Genomic DNA, 15,948 nt, shown 5'->3' on the forward strand with positions numbered 1-15,948 from the left:
CTCCAGCATTTATTGTGTGTAGATGTTTGATGATGGCCATTCTAACTGGTGTGAAGTGATACCTCATTGTAGTTTTGATTTGCACATAATTAGTGATGTTCAGCATCCTTTCATGTGCTTTTTGGCCATCTCTTTGTCTTTTTGGAGAAATGTCTATTTAGACCTTACTCCCATTTTCTGATTGAGTTGTTTTTTTTGATATTGAGCTACATGTGCTTTTTGTATATTTTAGAGATTAATCCCTTGTTGGTTGCTTCATTTTCAAATATTTTCTTCCATTATGAGATTTGTCCTTTCATGTTGTTTATGGTTTCCTTTGCTGTGCAATAGCTTTTAAGTTAAATTTGTCTTAATTGTTTATTTTTGGTTTTGTTTTCATTACTCTAGGAGGTGGATCAAAAAAGATCTTGCTGTGATTTATGTCAGAGAGTGTTCTGTCTGTGTTTTCCTCAACGAGTTTGATAGTATTCAGCCTTACATGTAGGTCTTTATTCCATTTTGAGATTATTTTTGTGTATGGTATTAGGGAGTGTTCTAATTTCATTCATTTATGTGTAGCTTTTGAGTTTTCCCAACATCACTTACTGAAGAGACTGTCTTTTCTCTGATGTGTAATCTTGCCTCCTTTGTCATAGATTAGGCCATAGGTGCGTGGGTTTATGTCTGGACTTTCTATCCTGTTCCACTGATCTGTTTTTGTGCCTGTTTGGATAACTGTAGCTTCGTAGTATAGTCTGAAGTCAGGGAGCCTAATTCCTCCTGCTCCATTTTTCTTCCAAGATTGCTTTGGCTGTTCAATGTCTTTTGTGTTTCCATAAAAATTGTGAAATTTTTTGTTCTAATACTGTGAAAAGTGCCATTGGTAATTTGATAGAAATTGCATTGAACCTGTAGATTTCTTTGGGTAGTATAGTCATTTTCACAATATTGATACTTTCAATTCAAGAACGTGGTAAATCTCACCATGCTTTTGTGTCATCTTTGATTTCTTTCATCAGTATCTTGTAGTTTTCTGAGTACAGGTCTTTTGTTTATTGCTAGCTATTTTATTATTTTTGGAGTGATGGTAAGTGGAATTGTTTCCTTAACTTCTCTTTCTCATCTTTTGTTGTTGGTGTATAGGAGTGCAACAGAGTTCTGTGTATTAATTTTGTATGCTTCAACTTTACCAAATTCATTGATGAGTTCTAGTAGATTATTGTTAACATCTTTAGGATTTTCTAAGTATAGAATCATGTCATCTGCAAACAGTAACAGTTTTACTTTGTCTTTTCCAAATTGGATTCTTTTTATTTCTTTTTCTTCTCTGATTGCCATGTCAAAGGCTTCCAAAGCTATGTTGAATAATAGTGGTAAGAGTGGACACCCTTGTCTTGTTCCTTATCTTAGAGGAAATGCTTTCAGCTTTTCACCATTAAGAATGAAGTTTGCTGTGAGTTTGTCATATATGGCCTTTATTATGCTGAGGTAGGTTCCCTCTATGCCCATTTTTTGAGAGTTTTTATCATAAATGGGTATTGAATTTTGTCAAAAGCTTTTCCTGCATCTATTGAGATTATCATATGGTTTATATCCTTCAGTTTGCTAATATGGTGTATCACATTGATTGCTTTGTGTATATTGTAGGATCCTTACATCCCTGGGATAAATCCCACTTAATCACAGTGTATGATCCTTTTAATATGTTGTTGGATTCTGTCTGCTAGTATTTTGTTAGGATTTTTGTGTCTATGTCATCAGTGATATTGGTCTGTAATTTTCTGTTTTGTGTGATATCTTTGTCTGATTTTGGTATCAGGGTGATGGTGGCCTAGTAGAATGAGCTTTGGAGTGTTCCTTCCTCTGCAATTATTTGGAAGAGTTTGAGAAGGATGGGAGTTAGCTCTTCTCTAAGTGTTTGATAGAACTTGACTGCAAAGCCATCTGGTCCTAGAGGTTTGTTTGTTGGAAGTTTTTAATCACTGTTTCATTTTCATTGCTTGTGATTGGTCTGTTCCTATTTTCTATTTATTTCAGGTTCAGTCTTGGAAGATTATACCTTTCTAAGAATTTTTTTTAGTTATTGTTTATTTGGCTGCATTTTGTAGCATGCAGGATCTTCTTTGCTGCATGTGGGATCTTTAGTTGTAGCATGCAAGCTCTTAGCTGTAGCATGTGGAATCTAGTTTCCTGACCAGGAATTGAACCCAGGCCCCCTGTATTGAGAGCACAGAGTCCTAGCCACTGGACTGCCAGGGAAGTCCCTTTGCTATTGTTTTCTTCATCTCTTTCATTTATTTCTGGTCTGATTTTTATGATTTCTTTCTGTCTACTAACTTTGGATTTTGTTTGCTCCCCTTTCTCTAGTTGTTTTAGGTGTAAGTTTAGGTTGTTTATTTGAGATTTTTCTTGTTTCCTGAGGTAAGATTATATTGCTATATACTTCCCTTTTAGAACTGCTTTTGCTACATCACATAGTTTTGAATTTTCATGTTTTCATTGTAGTTTGTCTCTAGGCATTTTTTTGATTTCCTGTTTGATTTATTCAGTGACCCTTTAGTTATTTAGTAATATGTTGTTTAGCCTCCATGTGTTTGGGGTTTTTACATTTATTTCCCCTGTAATTGATTTCTAATCTCATAACATTGTGGTCAGAAAAGATGCTTGATAAGATCTCAATTTTCTTAAATATACTGAGGCTTGATTTTTGACCCAAGATGTGATCTACCCTGGACAATGGTCCGTGTGCACTTAAGAAGATGGTATATTCTGCTGCTTTTGGATGGAATGTCCTATAAATATCAATTAAGTCTATCTGGTCCAATGTGTCATTTAAGGCTTATGTTCTCTTATTAATTTTCTGTCTGGATGATCTGCCTGTTGGTGTAAGTTGGGTGTTGTAGTCCCCCACTATTATTGTGTTACTATCAATTTCCCCTTTTATAGCTATTAGCATTTGCCTTATATATTGATGTGCACCTATGTTGGGTGCATATACATTTGCAATTGTTATATCTTCTTCTTGTATTGATCCCTTGATGATTATGTGGTGTCCTTCCTTATCTCTTGTAACAGTCTTTATTTTAAAGTCTATTTAGTCTGATATGAGTCTTGTTCCTCCAGTTTTCTTTTGGTTTCCTTTTGCGTGGAACATCTTTTTCCATTCCCTCACTTTCAGTCTGTATATGTCTGAAGTGGGGCTCTTGTAGACAGCATGTATACGGGTCTTGTTTCTGTGTATGTGCACACAAAGCCCACAGCTGCTAAAGTCAGACCCATCCCAGCTGCAGGAGCACTTGTTGCCCTTTAGGATATTTCACAGGTGATGAATTTAGGATTCTGTCAGTGGAGGTGTAACTGTGGTTCCCACAGCTGTGAGGATAGATTTCAGCACTTCTTCCCTCATCACATGGCCCCCGAGGCTCAGCTGTGGTTTCAGCCCCACTTCTGCATGTGTTTCTCCCAATGGAGTCTGCTCTAGAGGTTGCAGAGCACAGGAGCCTGTCAGACAGGAAGCTAGTAGAGACTGTGATGAGGGCAAGCAGGCCACGCAGGTGGGAGGGTGTTGGGGTAGTGATTGGAGCATGCAAGCTTGGTCAGAGGCCAGTCAGATGAGTGAGTCACCCAGGTGGGAGGGGTTGGAGGAGGCAATGGCAGGTGCATGTGAGCCAGCTTCTGTGGGGGCCCTCTCTAGTGCCCTTGTCCCCTCAGGCTTTATTTTCACAGCCAACAACAGTTCCCTCCCTGGGTCTGCTTTCCAAACCACACCTTCCAGCACCCAGCCTCCGTGCATACAAGCAGACACCTCTCTCAGGCTGCAGCACACAGGGCTGTGGCATGCCCCATCTGTGTATGTCTAACTCTATCTTGCCTGCCACAGGCCAGTTTCAGGGCTCTCGTCCAAGTCCCTGAAGCTCATCTTCTGTCCCAGCTGATCTCCCCACTGGTAAGGGGACTTTCCCAGATGCAGGAATCTCTCCTTACCTTCAGCTCCCTACCAGGAGTGCAGGTTCCATCCTTCTTCCTCTCCCTTTCCTTTTCCATTCTTCTTTCTTTCATCCTACCAGTTACATGGGGATCTTTCTTGTCCTTTTAGGTGTCCAAAGTCATCTGCTAGTGTTCAGCATGTGCTCTGTGAGAATTGTTCCATTTGTAGATGTATTTTTGATGCATTTGTGGGGAGAGGTGAACTCCATGCCCTCCTACTTCTCCACCTTCTTGGCAAGTCCCTATTGATTTTTTCTGGTTTTTTTTTAACCTCTATTTTATTTATATCCTCTGTGATATTTATTTTCTTCCTTCTGCTCACTTTAGGTTTTGTTTTTTCTTCTTTTTCTAACTCGTATAAGTGGTAGATTTGATTGTTTATTTGAGATTTTTCTTGTTTTTTGAGGAAGCCTGTATCACTATGAATTTCCCTGTATATAACTGCTTTTGCTGCATCCCATAGATTTTGTATGGTATGTGTGTTCTTTGTCATTTGTCTCAAGGTATTTTTTAATTTTCTCTTGGATTTCATCATTGACCCATTAAATTTTTAGTAGCATGTCATTTAGTCTCCAAGAAATCATATAAATGTTTATTTTATTTTGATGAAATAAAGTATGAACATTACAGAAAGGAATAATTTCATTGGTTAAAGCAAACATATGGCAAATGTAGTATATCAACCTCTTATAAAACTAAAGAAAGGTTAAATGACAAAAATAGTAAAATCACCTACATCCACAGAAAGTAGTTAAGGGATACACTTAAACAACATGATGTAAAACTTGATGTCAAAGAAATTAAACATGTGGGGCTAGCAAAAATGCAAGTGCATTTATGAGCTTTCTTTTCATTTTTCAAACATTGGTTTGTTTTTTAAACCTACAATGACTTTATCCATGTTAATAGATTTTTTAAACTGAATTATTTTTCTCAATATTAAATATATAATTTTTGCTCATGATGCATATTTAGTAGTTATTTAACTTCTAAGTTATTCTCTTTTTAAAAATAACTCATCACTATTGCTACAGAGAAATTGGAGGATTTAATGGATGGTTTTCCAATTTATATTTACTAGCTAAGACTTATGCCAGTTCTAAATATTTAAAATGAAATAATGACATAATTGTTTAATATTTAAATTTAAATAATGATTTTTCTGGTATTTATAAAGATTTTGTTTATCTAATATGCATGTATTGCATTTTGCATTTCAACATCTATTTCCTTCTAATTTAACAAGACTTGAAACATTACTGGCAGATTATTCTGTAATATTAAAATTTCAACTAGATAATAAGCAGAGTCTTTGGTGTTTTTTTTTCCTTCCAGCATGCAAATCATGATAAATTCCTTTTTTTTTTCAGTAGTACTACTAAAATAATATTTCTTTCGTAGATCACTTCCATTTGTCAATGAAGTACATCATCTCCATATGCCAATACAGTCCATCCTTGTTTCTCCCAATCCAAAAAGAAAAGCACCTCCAGTCTTCTCATTTGCCATATGAGACCTTCAAGTGGTTCATGTGGGTCACCAGCATTACCTCCAATTGAAACTTTTAGGCAGGCAATGCTTCTGACTCAGAACCTTTTATCTAAAAGATTAACTAAAGTTAGTGCCAATAAACTCCCAGATCAAGTAAAGGGAGATAGTATGATACAATTGGCAATAAGAGATGGTAAGTTTTTTAAAATGTAACTTCTATCAGCAGGTTAGTAGTATGAATCTATAGTCTAGAATTTTCTAAGGCTCAACTGGAATAATATTGAGGGTGCTTTATTAACATTAAGCACCATACATGTAATATCATTATGTTACTGACACTTTATGGAACTTTACAATTTTCAAAATAATATTGACTAGGGATATTTCACAGATATTTCAATTTTTTGCTTGTTTTGGTGTGAATAAAGTACCCTTTAATTATCCTTTCAATTTTTGAAGGTCTCTGAGACTATGAAGAGATGAAATAGAAGTCAATATGTGGAGTCAAGTTTTTAGGATGTCAGTGAGCTTTTGCATTTTATAAAGGTTATTTCACTGAGCACATGTTGACTTGCGGGCTATGCAATGGCATAATTTAAACAAAGAAAAAAGACTCTAGCCTTTGACTTGTGCCCCAGAGGAAATCTTTTACAAAGATGAATAATAGCCAGAAATGTTGGAATACAACATTTTCTCTCTTAACCTGTTATAACAGTAGACTAATAAAAATGGAAAAAGTGAGAAAAAGATTCTTCTGTTTTTGTGAAGAGGTAACCAACCAATGGGTAAAACAGCTAGAATATAGAAAGTAGCATTTTCATGAATGGTCTTACTGCCAGGAGTGCTCAAGATTTACTACAAGAGCTAAAGTCAATATTTAGAAAATAAACCAAGTTAATTTTAAAATGTAAATTAGTTTAAAAGGAAGTATAAGGGTGACTCCTACATTGGCCACAAATGTAGACAATTAGGAGCCTAAGGGAAGAATACCAGTTGTTCACTCAGTTGTTACAAGATGGAGGACGTGGGAAATATACAGAAACCAAATCTTGTAGTGGCTGGTTATATATTCATTGCTTGAGCAGTATACGAATGACAGCTTTTAAAAACTTATGAGCTACAATAATTCATTTTTTAAAACTTGTGACAGAAAATATTAGCCCATACACAAAATGTTTCAATATTTATTTTTACATTTTGTGATCAAAATACTTTTCTGTGAATGTTTTTTTTTTTTCTTTTGAGTCAAAGAGTTCAAAATGAGTATTTGTGGTGTGGTTGACATTTTAAAAATGTCCTGAGAAACCCTATCCATGGGCATTGTGGGCTATAAATGCAGATCCACATGGCATTTTGATGGATATTTTGTTGTGGGAAAAATTTTGTTTTCTGACTTAAAAAGGAAGATACAATTATTTGAAAATTTAGTATTTAATCATCTCCATTTGTAAAATTAAATTAAAACAGAAAAAAAGGATTTAAGAAAGATAAATTGCTGTTTCTGTTCTGTGTTCAGAATCTATTGCTCATTTAGATTCATCTTGAAACTCATTAATATCATGACAAATAACTTTATCATCAAATGTCTTCATATTCTGGAGGAATATTCCTTGAATGATATATATATATGTTTATTTGGTTTGCATTTCAGATTGAACATTTGATTTTGTGCTGAGATTGTATTTTGTTTTCCTGATTCAAGAAATAATCAAAACTTGTCTTTAACTCTAGCAGAAATTTTGTGTTCTTTGAAGCAATCTCTAAACTTGGAGTATGTTTGGACAGCGTTTTGTTTTTTTTTTTAATGATAACCCAAACAGGTAGCTCTTTATATTGTACCACACCCCCTCCCTCCAAAATACCTGTCCTTGGTATATAGAGGCATCTTATTTTAAGGTGGCAGATAAGGATCATGTTACCCAGAAGCACCTTTAAATCCAGTTTACAGAGAAGGATGAGTAAACCGTTATATTTAACTCATCATTTGTGCTTCACTGTCACACTGTTTGTAGATTGGATGACTTTGTTGGGTTTATGTGATAGTATATGGTAGAAGTTAAAATGCATATCTTGAAAAAATGCTATAAAATATTTTAATAAATCTATTGCATTGCATATGATTTTTTATGAACAACCACTAAAATAACTAGACTACAAATACTTTCTTATTAGAAATTTAAGAAAGAAATGTACTACATAAAAAGCATTTCTTATCCTTATTTTTTTGAAGATCATTTCTGAGAGTCTATATAAAGATATATTTTCATTCATTTTTGTGTTGTATCAAGAGCTTTTAAAATATTAGATAATTGTTTCCCAAACTTGGAACTTAAATTTACTTTCAAATTTGTCATTATGGGGAAAAATTTTATTCTGTGCATATGAAATGCCACCAGAAAATTATTTTCTCTTTTAACGAAAGCAGAATGTTGTCTCCAAAATATATACATTGGAACTTTTGCCAAATCTTACTTTTCCTTGGGACTTTGCTAAATGGTTGTAATCATGTAAAAATAGTTGACCTTTAAGCCTTCACTGTCACCCTTGTCTGAGGAAATTTTCACTAGGCCTTTATTTTACCCTAGAGCAGCCAAAGCAGCTTTGTCAGGCCTTCACATGACATCATCTTCCTCCCCAAATCCAATATCAATAACAGCATAAAGTTTAAACTGAAAAACTGTAATAAGCAAGTCCTCTTGGCTATTGTTGAATCTTTAAGCTCTCTCTCCAAATCCTGTATGTCTCAAGATAACTGATCTGTTAGTTTAGTTATTTCCTGAGCATATCAACATGATGTTTAGCAAAAAAAGGATACATTTTCCATAACTACACTTAATAATATATGCTATTGGAATAAAAAAGAAAGGCAACTGCTTTTTAATTGTTTTTTTAAAGTATAAAACTGTAATTCACTCTAGCTTGAAAGGATTTGAAATATTCTTTGGAATAGATGAATATCTAGTATTTGGGGTCACAAGGCAAATTTGTGAATTACGTCCTATGCCTAGCCTCATTTTTATTATACACAGCTATACCCCAATTCATTTACTCATTCACATTTTTTTGTGCCTGAAAACATATACTGAGGACCTACTTTATGTCAGGCGCTCTGGAAGTGAGTGTTTAAAGATGAGCAACACATGGTTCCTGTGGTCAGTATTTTCAAAAATAGGTTGAGAAATCAGACAGTTGAAAACATGTTATGAAATCTTGCGTGTTGGCAAGACAGGCAGGACATGGAAGCAGATGAAACACCTAGTGGGGTTAATAGGGGAGAGGAGATTTCTGGGAGGAATTTCTGTAAGTAATGCCTGGGGAGACGCTATCATCTTATCTACTAAGTGTACTCTCGAGTAGTAATCAGCTATCAAGAAAATATATTCATTTTCTCGAGGATATTTAGTTTGCAAGTATTTTCTCCCAAGTGCATTTAAAAGCTTTGCTTTTCGCAAAAGCAGTGGTTCTTTACTTTGTGTGATCCCTTTTGACAATTTACTATGGATCGCTTCTCTGAAAAATATGTGGTGACTGTGTTTACAAACTCATATGTATTTTTCACATACAGCTTTTAGGAAATCACAGGCTTGAAGCCTCCTTAAACCTTGTTCTTGGATCCCAGCTTCAGAACTGAAGGACTATAGATCACAGGGAAATCAGGAAGTGGGTGGAAGAGACATCTTTTGAAGTTAGAGGCGATGGATTGTGTATTCTCACCATACTTTTTTATAAAATGTGTTTTACTCTGTCAACTGCAGTAAAAGCACACTACCTTTCTTTTTTTCTTTCTTTCTTTCCTTTTTTTTTTTTTTTGTTCTCTGATTAAAAAATTTTTTTATAGTACAATAAATGCAAATAGCCTTCAGGGGAAAAACAAAACCTGTGGTTTTCCATGTAGTTTCAAAATTATTCTTTTTGACATTTTATTTTGGCATATTGGTTAGCTACAACCCCATTTTTTGACCAGAGGAATCTGAGCAGAATTCCAAAGAGATAGTAAATATTCTAATTGCACTGAGCCTTTCCCTAGTATTGTAATCTATAACCAGTTTATTATATTGCTTTCTGTATCTGATATCACTAAACTCAAATCGCTGTGTTAAATGGGGCTAATCATTGATAAATTTATAGTTTTAAAACTATTTCTCTTTTTATAATTTTTGTTTTTTGATCTAAAATAAATAGAATATACCATACAGAAAGAAAAACAGAAAGCTCCAAAGTGGACTTGAGAATTACAAATATCTTGGAGCCTAAATAAAAAATATATGTTGGATTACAATGCAAATTCTAAATCCATATTAATATAAATTGTCATTGTCCAGTTTGCTGTGCCAATGAATAAGTAAATATTTAACGTGCTGAAATAAGACACAGACTAAAGTAGAAGATGAATTAAGGGAAACTTCAAATGTGTGCAGAAAAAGAAATTGTGCATTTTAAACCATGTGATAGGTTGAAAATTCTAAGATGTCCATTTTTTGTTGTGGTTGATAACATCAAGATTTAAAGGTATGTATGGCCTACAGTATATCAAGTCTACACATAAAAGAATTGGTTTTGTCACTCACTATTGCTCCTGGTACAATTTATGGCGTATTCAGAACTGCAAAGCTGCTGAAGCTATTAGTTCAGAAAAAAGTAACAATAAATAAAAAATGGGCTTATGTGTTTCAGAGCAGTTTTGTCTCCTTTTGAGAATCATCTGGTTTTATGCCTCTTCTCCTAGAAGTAACGTTTTTTTCCTCTGTGTAGTGGTATATCAACTTGGACTTCTGATCTTTGTTTGGTATAATCCATGAAGACATGAATCCTATTGCATATGAAAAGTCAGTACAAGAAAATAAAAATCTAAAACACATTTGAGTTTTATTTTACTACTACTTTTATTATATAAATGTAGTACAGACAAAATACATTTCATTTGGTTGAATGCTTAAGCTTTCAAGTCAACCAGCTGATTCAGAGAGGAGTAAAATTTATTCTTGGGGAAGAAAAATGAGATGAATAAAGATAATGACAATGATAATGATTTGTAGTAATGGGAGCTTGTTAAAAATGTAGATTTGATACCCTTCCCCGGACCTACTAAGTCAAAGCCTGCATTGTAACCAGATGAGCTGTGATTCCTGGGCAAGTAGATGTTAGAGAAGCACTTTTTTAGTGTCTCTAATTGTCCCCCAGCACTAGGGAACAAAGAGGCCAACTGAGTGTCGCTGCCAGTTAGTGCCCACAACTGTATGCATAGTAAATACATGTGATGGGAGATTTAAATAACTAGCAGACTTGTATTTCCCGTAGAATAGTTAAAAACCTTGAAAAAAATCCAAAGAGTGCAAAATTTATTTGTGAAAATGAACAAGTCTTTATATATTTTATTTAGGTAGGCCATCTATTTGTTAGGATGTCTGGCTTTAGGGGTGGTGGGGATGTGGCGGTTTCTGCTGCGTGCATAAGAAGCTGATTAGAATCTGGGCTTAGTTCCAGGCATTAAGACCAACTTCTTAGCCAGCACTATTAACTCTTCTACAGACTCATGTCAGTTTTGTATAAGCAAACTAAACTAAGTATACAATTTTATATAATAAACCTTTGATCAAAGCCTGAAGCATTGTGTTGCTCTCAGGACTGAAATTTAATTTTATGAATTAACTAATTTTATTAATTAGTTTTTATAGCTAAAATTCATATATATTAAGGTTTGAATTTAGTAAAAATGATTTGAAAAGGATGAATTCTGTCATTTTATAATTTTTTTTTCAATTTTTAAAATTGAAATATAGTTGATTTACAATGTTGTGTTACTTTCAGGTGTACAGCATGATGATTCAGTTCCATATATATATATTTTTTTTTCAGATTCTTTTCCCTTATAGGTTATTACAAAATATTGAGTAGGATTCTCTCTAAATTTCTAAATGTAAGTTCTTCCTCTCCTTTTCGGTTTTGCAGAAGAAAAATCTGAAGAAAAATTTTAAAAAGAAAATTTGTAAACCTGTATCAAGAAACAAATATCCCAGAATTTCCAAGGCATTTGTCAGTGTTTTACTGTTTCATTATTTATTCTCTCTCTTAAATTTTCTATGTTTCCTAAAGTTATATTTTGACATTTGATAGTACGAAGGGATTGATTAATCTACTTGGACTCAAACAAAGAGGCTATTTTTGTTATGCAAATGTATATTTCTGACCTTAAAAGAGAATTCACTTACTGGTTTTAAATACATTCACAATGGTTTATAGAGCTTTGCTTTATTAAGTAGCATAAACTGCTGGGTATAAAAATTAGAGTGTTTCCAGGATCAGGGTAATGATTTTGAAGCTCCTGAAAATATGGACAATATCTTATTTGCCATTAATGATGAAAGGCCAGCACCTAGTCATTGCCTAAATAAATGTTGACTTAATTTATACATTTTGTAGAGACTCAGAGGCAATGCCATCTTTAGAGAAAGTGCATTATGACTGTATAAAAATGTGATGAGTGAGTTGCTATAACAGCACAATATTCTTTTGTCTCAATTGTGTCTCACTTTATAAAGTTATCATAGCACATGGTTTAGTTGCTACTACCTCTTCTACCAGTCAGTGAAGACCTGCTGATTTCAAGTATCCACTGTAAATGCAGGCATTCTTATCAGATTTTCACTTATTTGCAAATTAGCCATGATTTCTGAATTCTTTTCCCATAGAACTACTCCCCCTGACCATAAGTCTGGGGCCATTTCATTCAAAGAAATGACTTTCTCCCTCTCTCCTCAAACATCAAAGTAAAAACAGTGGGTTATGTCCTTTCACAGGTGGCTCATGTTACACTGTAACAGGTCCAGTTAGGCCAACAGGTCCAGTATGTTAAGTTACACTTACTTTCTGAAATATCTCTATATCTATAGGGACCACATTTCCACATGTTTTAGCAATATTTTTCTAATTAGCTTGGCTTGCATTGATTTTTGCTCTTAAATAATTTATATTTTAATTGAAATTTTCTTTTTTTAGCTGTGTTTTGGGGTGACATTGCCTTAGATGATGAAGACTTAAATATCTTTCAAATTGATAGGACAATTGACCTTACACAGGACCTCTTTGGAAAATTTGGACACACCACAGGTATGGTTGATTATTTGATTCAGTTTGCATTAATTTAAAGAAAATATACTCTTGAAATGTGAAAATACTCTTTGGATCATTTTTAATGTTCTGGTGATCAACTTTGACTTCCTTGATACAAATGAGCCTATTTATAAATTTAAGTTTTACTCATAGTTTTAATTTTATTAATTAATGTATTTAACAAGGATGTTGTAGTGTTTACGGTGTACCAGGCCTGGCTTAAGTACTTTGCAGGTATTAACTCTTTGAATCCTCATAAGGACCTCATGAAGGTAGCTGCTAATATTATTGTGATTTACAAGTGAGAAAATGGAGATTTACAAGGTTATATAGTTTTCTTATTGTCACATAGCCAGGAAATGACTTGAGTCAGGACCAAAATTCAGTTCTGAGGAAGGTTAAATTTTATAGTCTTGAACATCATATTCAATTGCCTCCCATTTAGATGTTGAGATGCAAAAAGTAAATTATTCTTAGAGTAATTATACATAAACTTATTTAGAAAAATTTATATATGTATTTCTATAATTTTTATGAAAACCTGGAAGATAATTTCATTTTTAACTGTTTGAATATATTTGAATTATGCCTACATGAGCATAATATGTAATATTTAAAACAATATTTGGGTTTTCACTTTAAAATATTTTTATTGAAATTTAAAAGTTATTTTATATTATCTCAATACAATTTTTATTCTGTGTTTTATTTTGGAGAAAATTTGCGAGGTTAAAAATGCAAAATTACTTTTTGTAGTTATAGCTAAAATATTTATTCAGTGTCATGCTTTTTTATTTCATTGGATCTCTCTTCCTGCCCAATGTATTTTTATTTTCTTCTTGTATTCTATGGAAAATAAAATGTATAGTTCCTTTGTGGTATCTAGCAGACAAATATATTTTAGTCTTAAGACTTTTTACTGTGAATTAACAACTCTCTTTGCAACTTTTTCACAAGTTTTTATTATGTCAAATTTCAAAGATCTGGAAAAGTTGATGGGATAATGCCAGCAACACCCATATACCTGGAAGATTCAACATTTGTTCAGTTCACCGCATTTGCCCTGTGTACGTGTGTGTGCATTGCATACATGCATAAATATATATTTTAAAGTTAATTGCCTGTCGGCAGTTAACACAACTTTTCAGTATTAAGTAGGTTAGCATGCCTTTTAAGAATAAAGACTTTATGGTACATAATCAAAATATTCTTATTACATATAAGAAATTTATGTAAGGTAATAGAATTTAAGGAATTTATTTAAAATAATACAGTATTTAAAAATAATATGCTCTAGCCTTTATTATATATGGTGAGTCTTTTCGGAAACGTACACCAAACATATGAGAGAAATTGCTTTGGAGTGCAAGCATTCCTATAGGAATGTTTACTGACAGACTCTGCAACGACTGTCACACACGTAACACTGTCATGGAGACAATGGATTTGGAACGAGAGAGCAATGATACAACCAGCAAAATCTTAAATTTATCACATTACATTCTCAGTTTTTATTAAAATTTTTTTCAAGCTTTAGTCAGGTCATTTATTTAACCCATTGTGCTCTCTTTATACGGGGGGCATTCATTTTCTGTGATTTAGAAAATTTTAATACTATATAATTTCATAACTTCATTTATACTTAAGCTCTGAAATAGTAACATTTGGAAGTAAAATATCATTATTTAGATAAATAGCATAAAACAGAATTATGCTGTCAATCATAAAAACCATTCTAAATATATGAGAAAGGTACACATTTCAAAGTAATTTGCACTATTCAGTTGAATTTCAAACATTGTAAAAGAATTCTATATTTTAGTTTTTTCTTACTTTATCTTTTCCCTTTCTTGTTAGTTTGTTCTGAATTGACTATATTTCTTATTTTCTTATTTCAAAATGCATTGTCTTTCTCATAAATGTTTACTTGATTTGTATATTTTTATTTTAGAATTTTTAGATTATAGGAGAAATAAACACATGATTTTTCTTTTTTCTATTTCAATGAACTATCTACTCAGAATTTTATTTATATTGCTATAAAAATTATTCAAAATTACTAAAATGTTAAAAACATTATTGACTTTGGTAAGTCTTGAAATGTTTTTTCCTGGTCTATAATTAATCTTATGCTTATAATTACCTCAATATTAACTAAGATATTTCTTCTTTCCTTATAATTAGTGTTCTTCTATACCTATTTATATGTGTTTTAGGCCTATCTAATATGCAATATAATTGTTATGCAATGGTCATTTCAAGTACATTTTTACCATCCTTTAAAAATGTTTGTTGTAACTGCTTAGGAATGAATACATTTAAGTATTACCTCACCTTTCTAAAATGTTCAATGAAAAAATTTCAAAATTTTTTCTCAAGGGGCACAGCAAAAATGTGACCATGTAATTCAAATAATTAAGCAGATTATTAGTGAACAAGCACTCTAACTTGTTCGCCTTATAAGGACTTAATTGCTATTTCCTACAAGAGGCTTATATGTTAATAATTTTTATTTTTTTTTATTAGTTTCAATCTCAGTAATTAAGTTTCAGTATTAATTTCAAAGGGGAAAAGATTTAGGAAGGAAATAGTTCAAACTGCAATAACAGTCTGTTGTTTGCATGAATTTCTGGTCCTCTGTCATTGGCTTAGCCCACAGGCTCCTGAACCACTTGTTCTGATACCATTAGTGATCATATTACTTGTTTGCCCAATGATACCTCTTTGTATTTGTCTATCAAAAGTTCTAGGAGAAGGCAAAACAGGAGATAAAATTGGGAGAGCATTTTGTTCAAGCCCTGGAATGAGAATCAGAAGCAGTAGATTTTCGCCAAATGATCTGCTTTCTGATTATGACTTTGTTCTTAAGATTGCAAGAAGACATATTTCCTTATCCCCATGCTCTCCTCTACATGTAGAGCTATAAAATTCTTTATATCTTTTTTATAAATTTTTCAAATTGCCTAACAATATATTTTGCAGCTGGACATCCTTTTGGATTCTCACCTTGTAACTTTCTTTTTTAATTTGTTATGGATAAATTTTTATAAATTTTAGAAACTAATTTTCAAAATTTATTTGAATACATTATAAAACATCATATGCTATTTGAAGTATCTCAAAAGTGATCCAAGCTTTGTAGCAAAATTTGCAGTATACACTTGCTCTTTTTCTTTTTTTCCTAGTTACATTGAGAAATAATTTACATACCTCATGCTCTTCTAATGTTTTTATTTCCATTTGCTGATTTGCCATCCAAAAGCATTTAGTTTGCATTGGGAAAATAGTTGGAATGCACTCAACAAAGCAGAACAACTTGCTGTCATCCTATATAATACTATGTGATGTCAAGGTCACAGAGAAGAAAAATGTTTCAAATTA

At 32.9% G+C, this 15,948-nt stretch overlaps 1 protein-coding gene across 2 annotated transcripts in view; it reads left to right on the top strand.

Annotated features, from left to right (window-relative positions):
- TLL1 (tolloid like 1) overlaps positions 1-15,948 on the top strand; it is a 231,231-nt gene that overhangs the window by 99,903 nt on the left and 115,380 nt on the right. For both annotated transcript variants that reach the window (XM_057729421.1, XM_057729420.1), the window contains exon 2: positions 12,454-12,564. In XM_057729421.1, the coding sequence (XP_057585404.1) occupies positions 12,454-12,564 (111 nt within the window). The remainder of the gene's footprint in view (positions 1-12,453; positions 12,565-15,948) is intronic.

Source organism: Hippopotamus amphibius, chromosome 3 (genome assembly GCF_030028045.1).
Source record: "Hippopotamus amphibius kiboko isolate mHipAmp2 chromosome 3, mHipAmp2.hap2, whole genome shotgun sequence".
Classification (NCBI taxonomy): Eukaryota; Metazoa; Chordata; class Mammalia; order Artiodactyla; family Hippopotamidae; genus Hippopotamus; species Hippopotamus amphibius.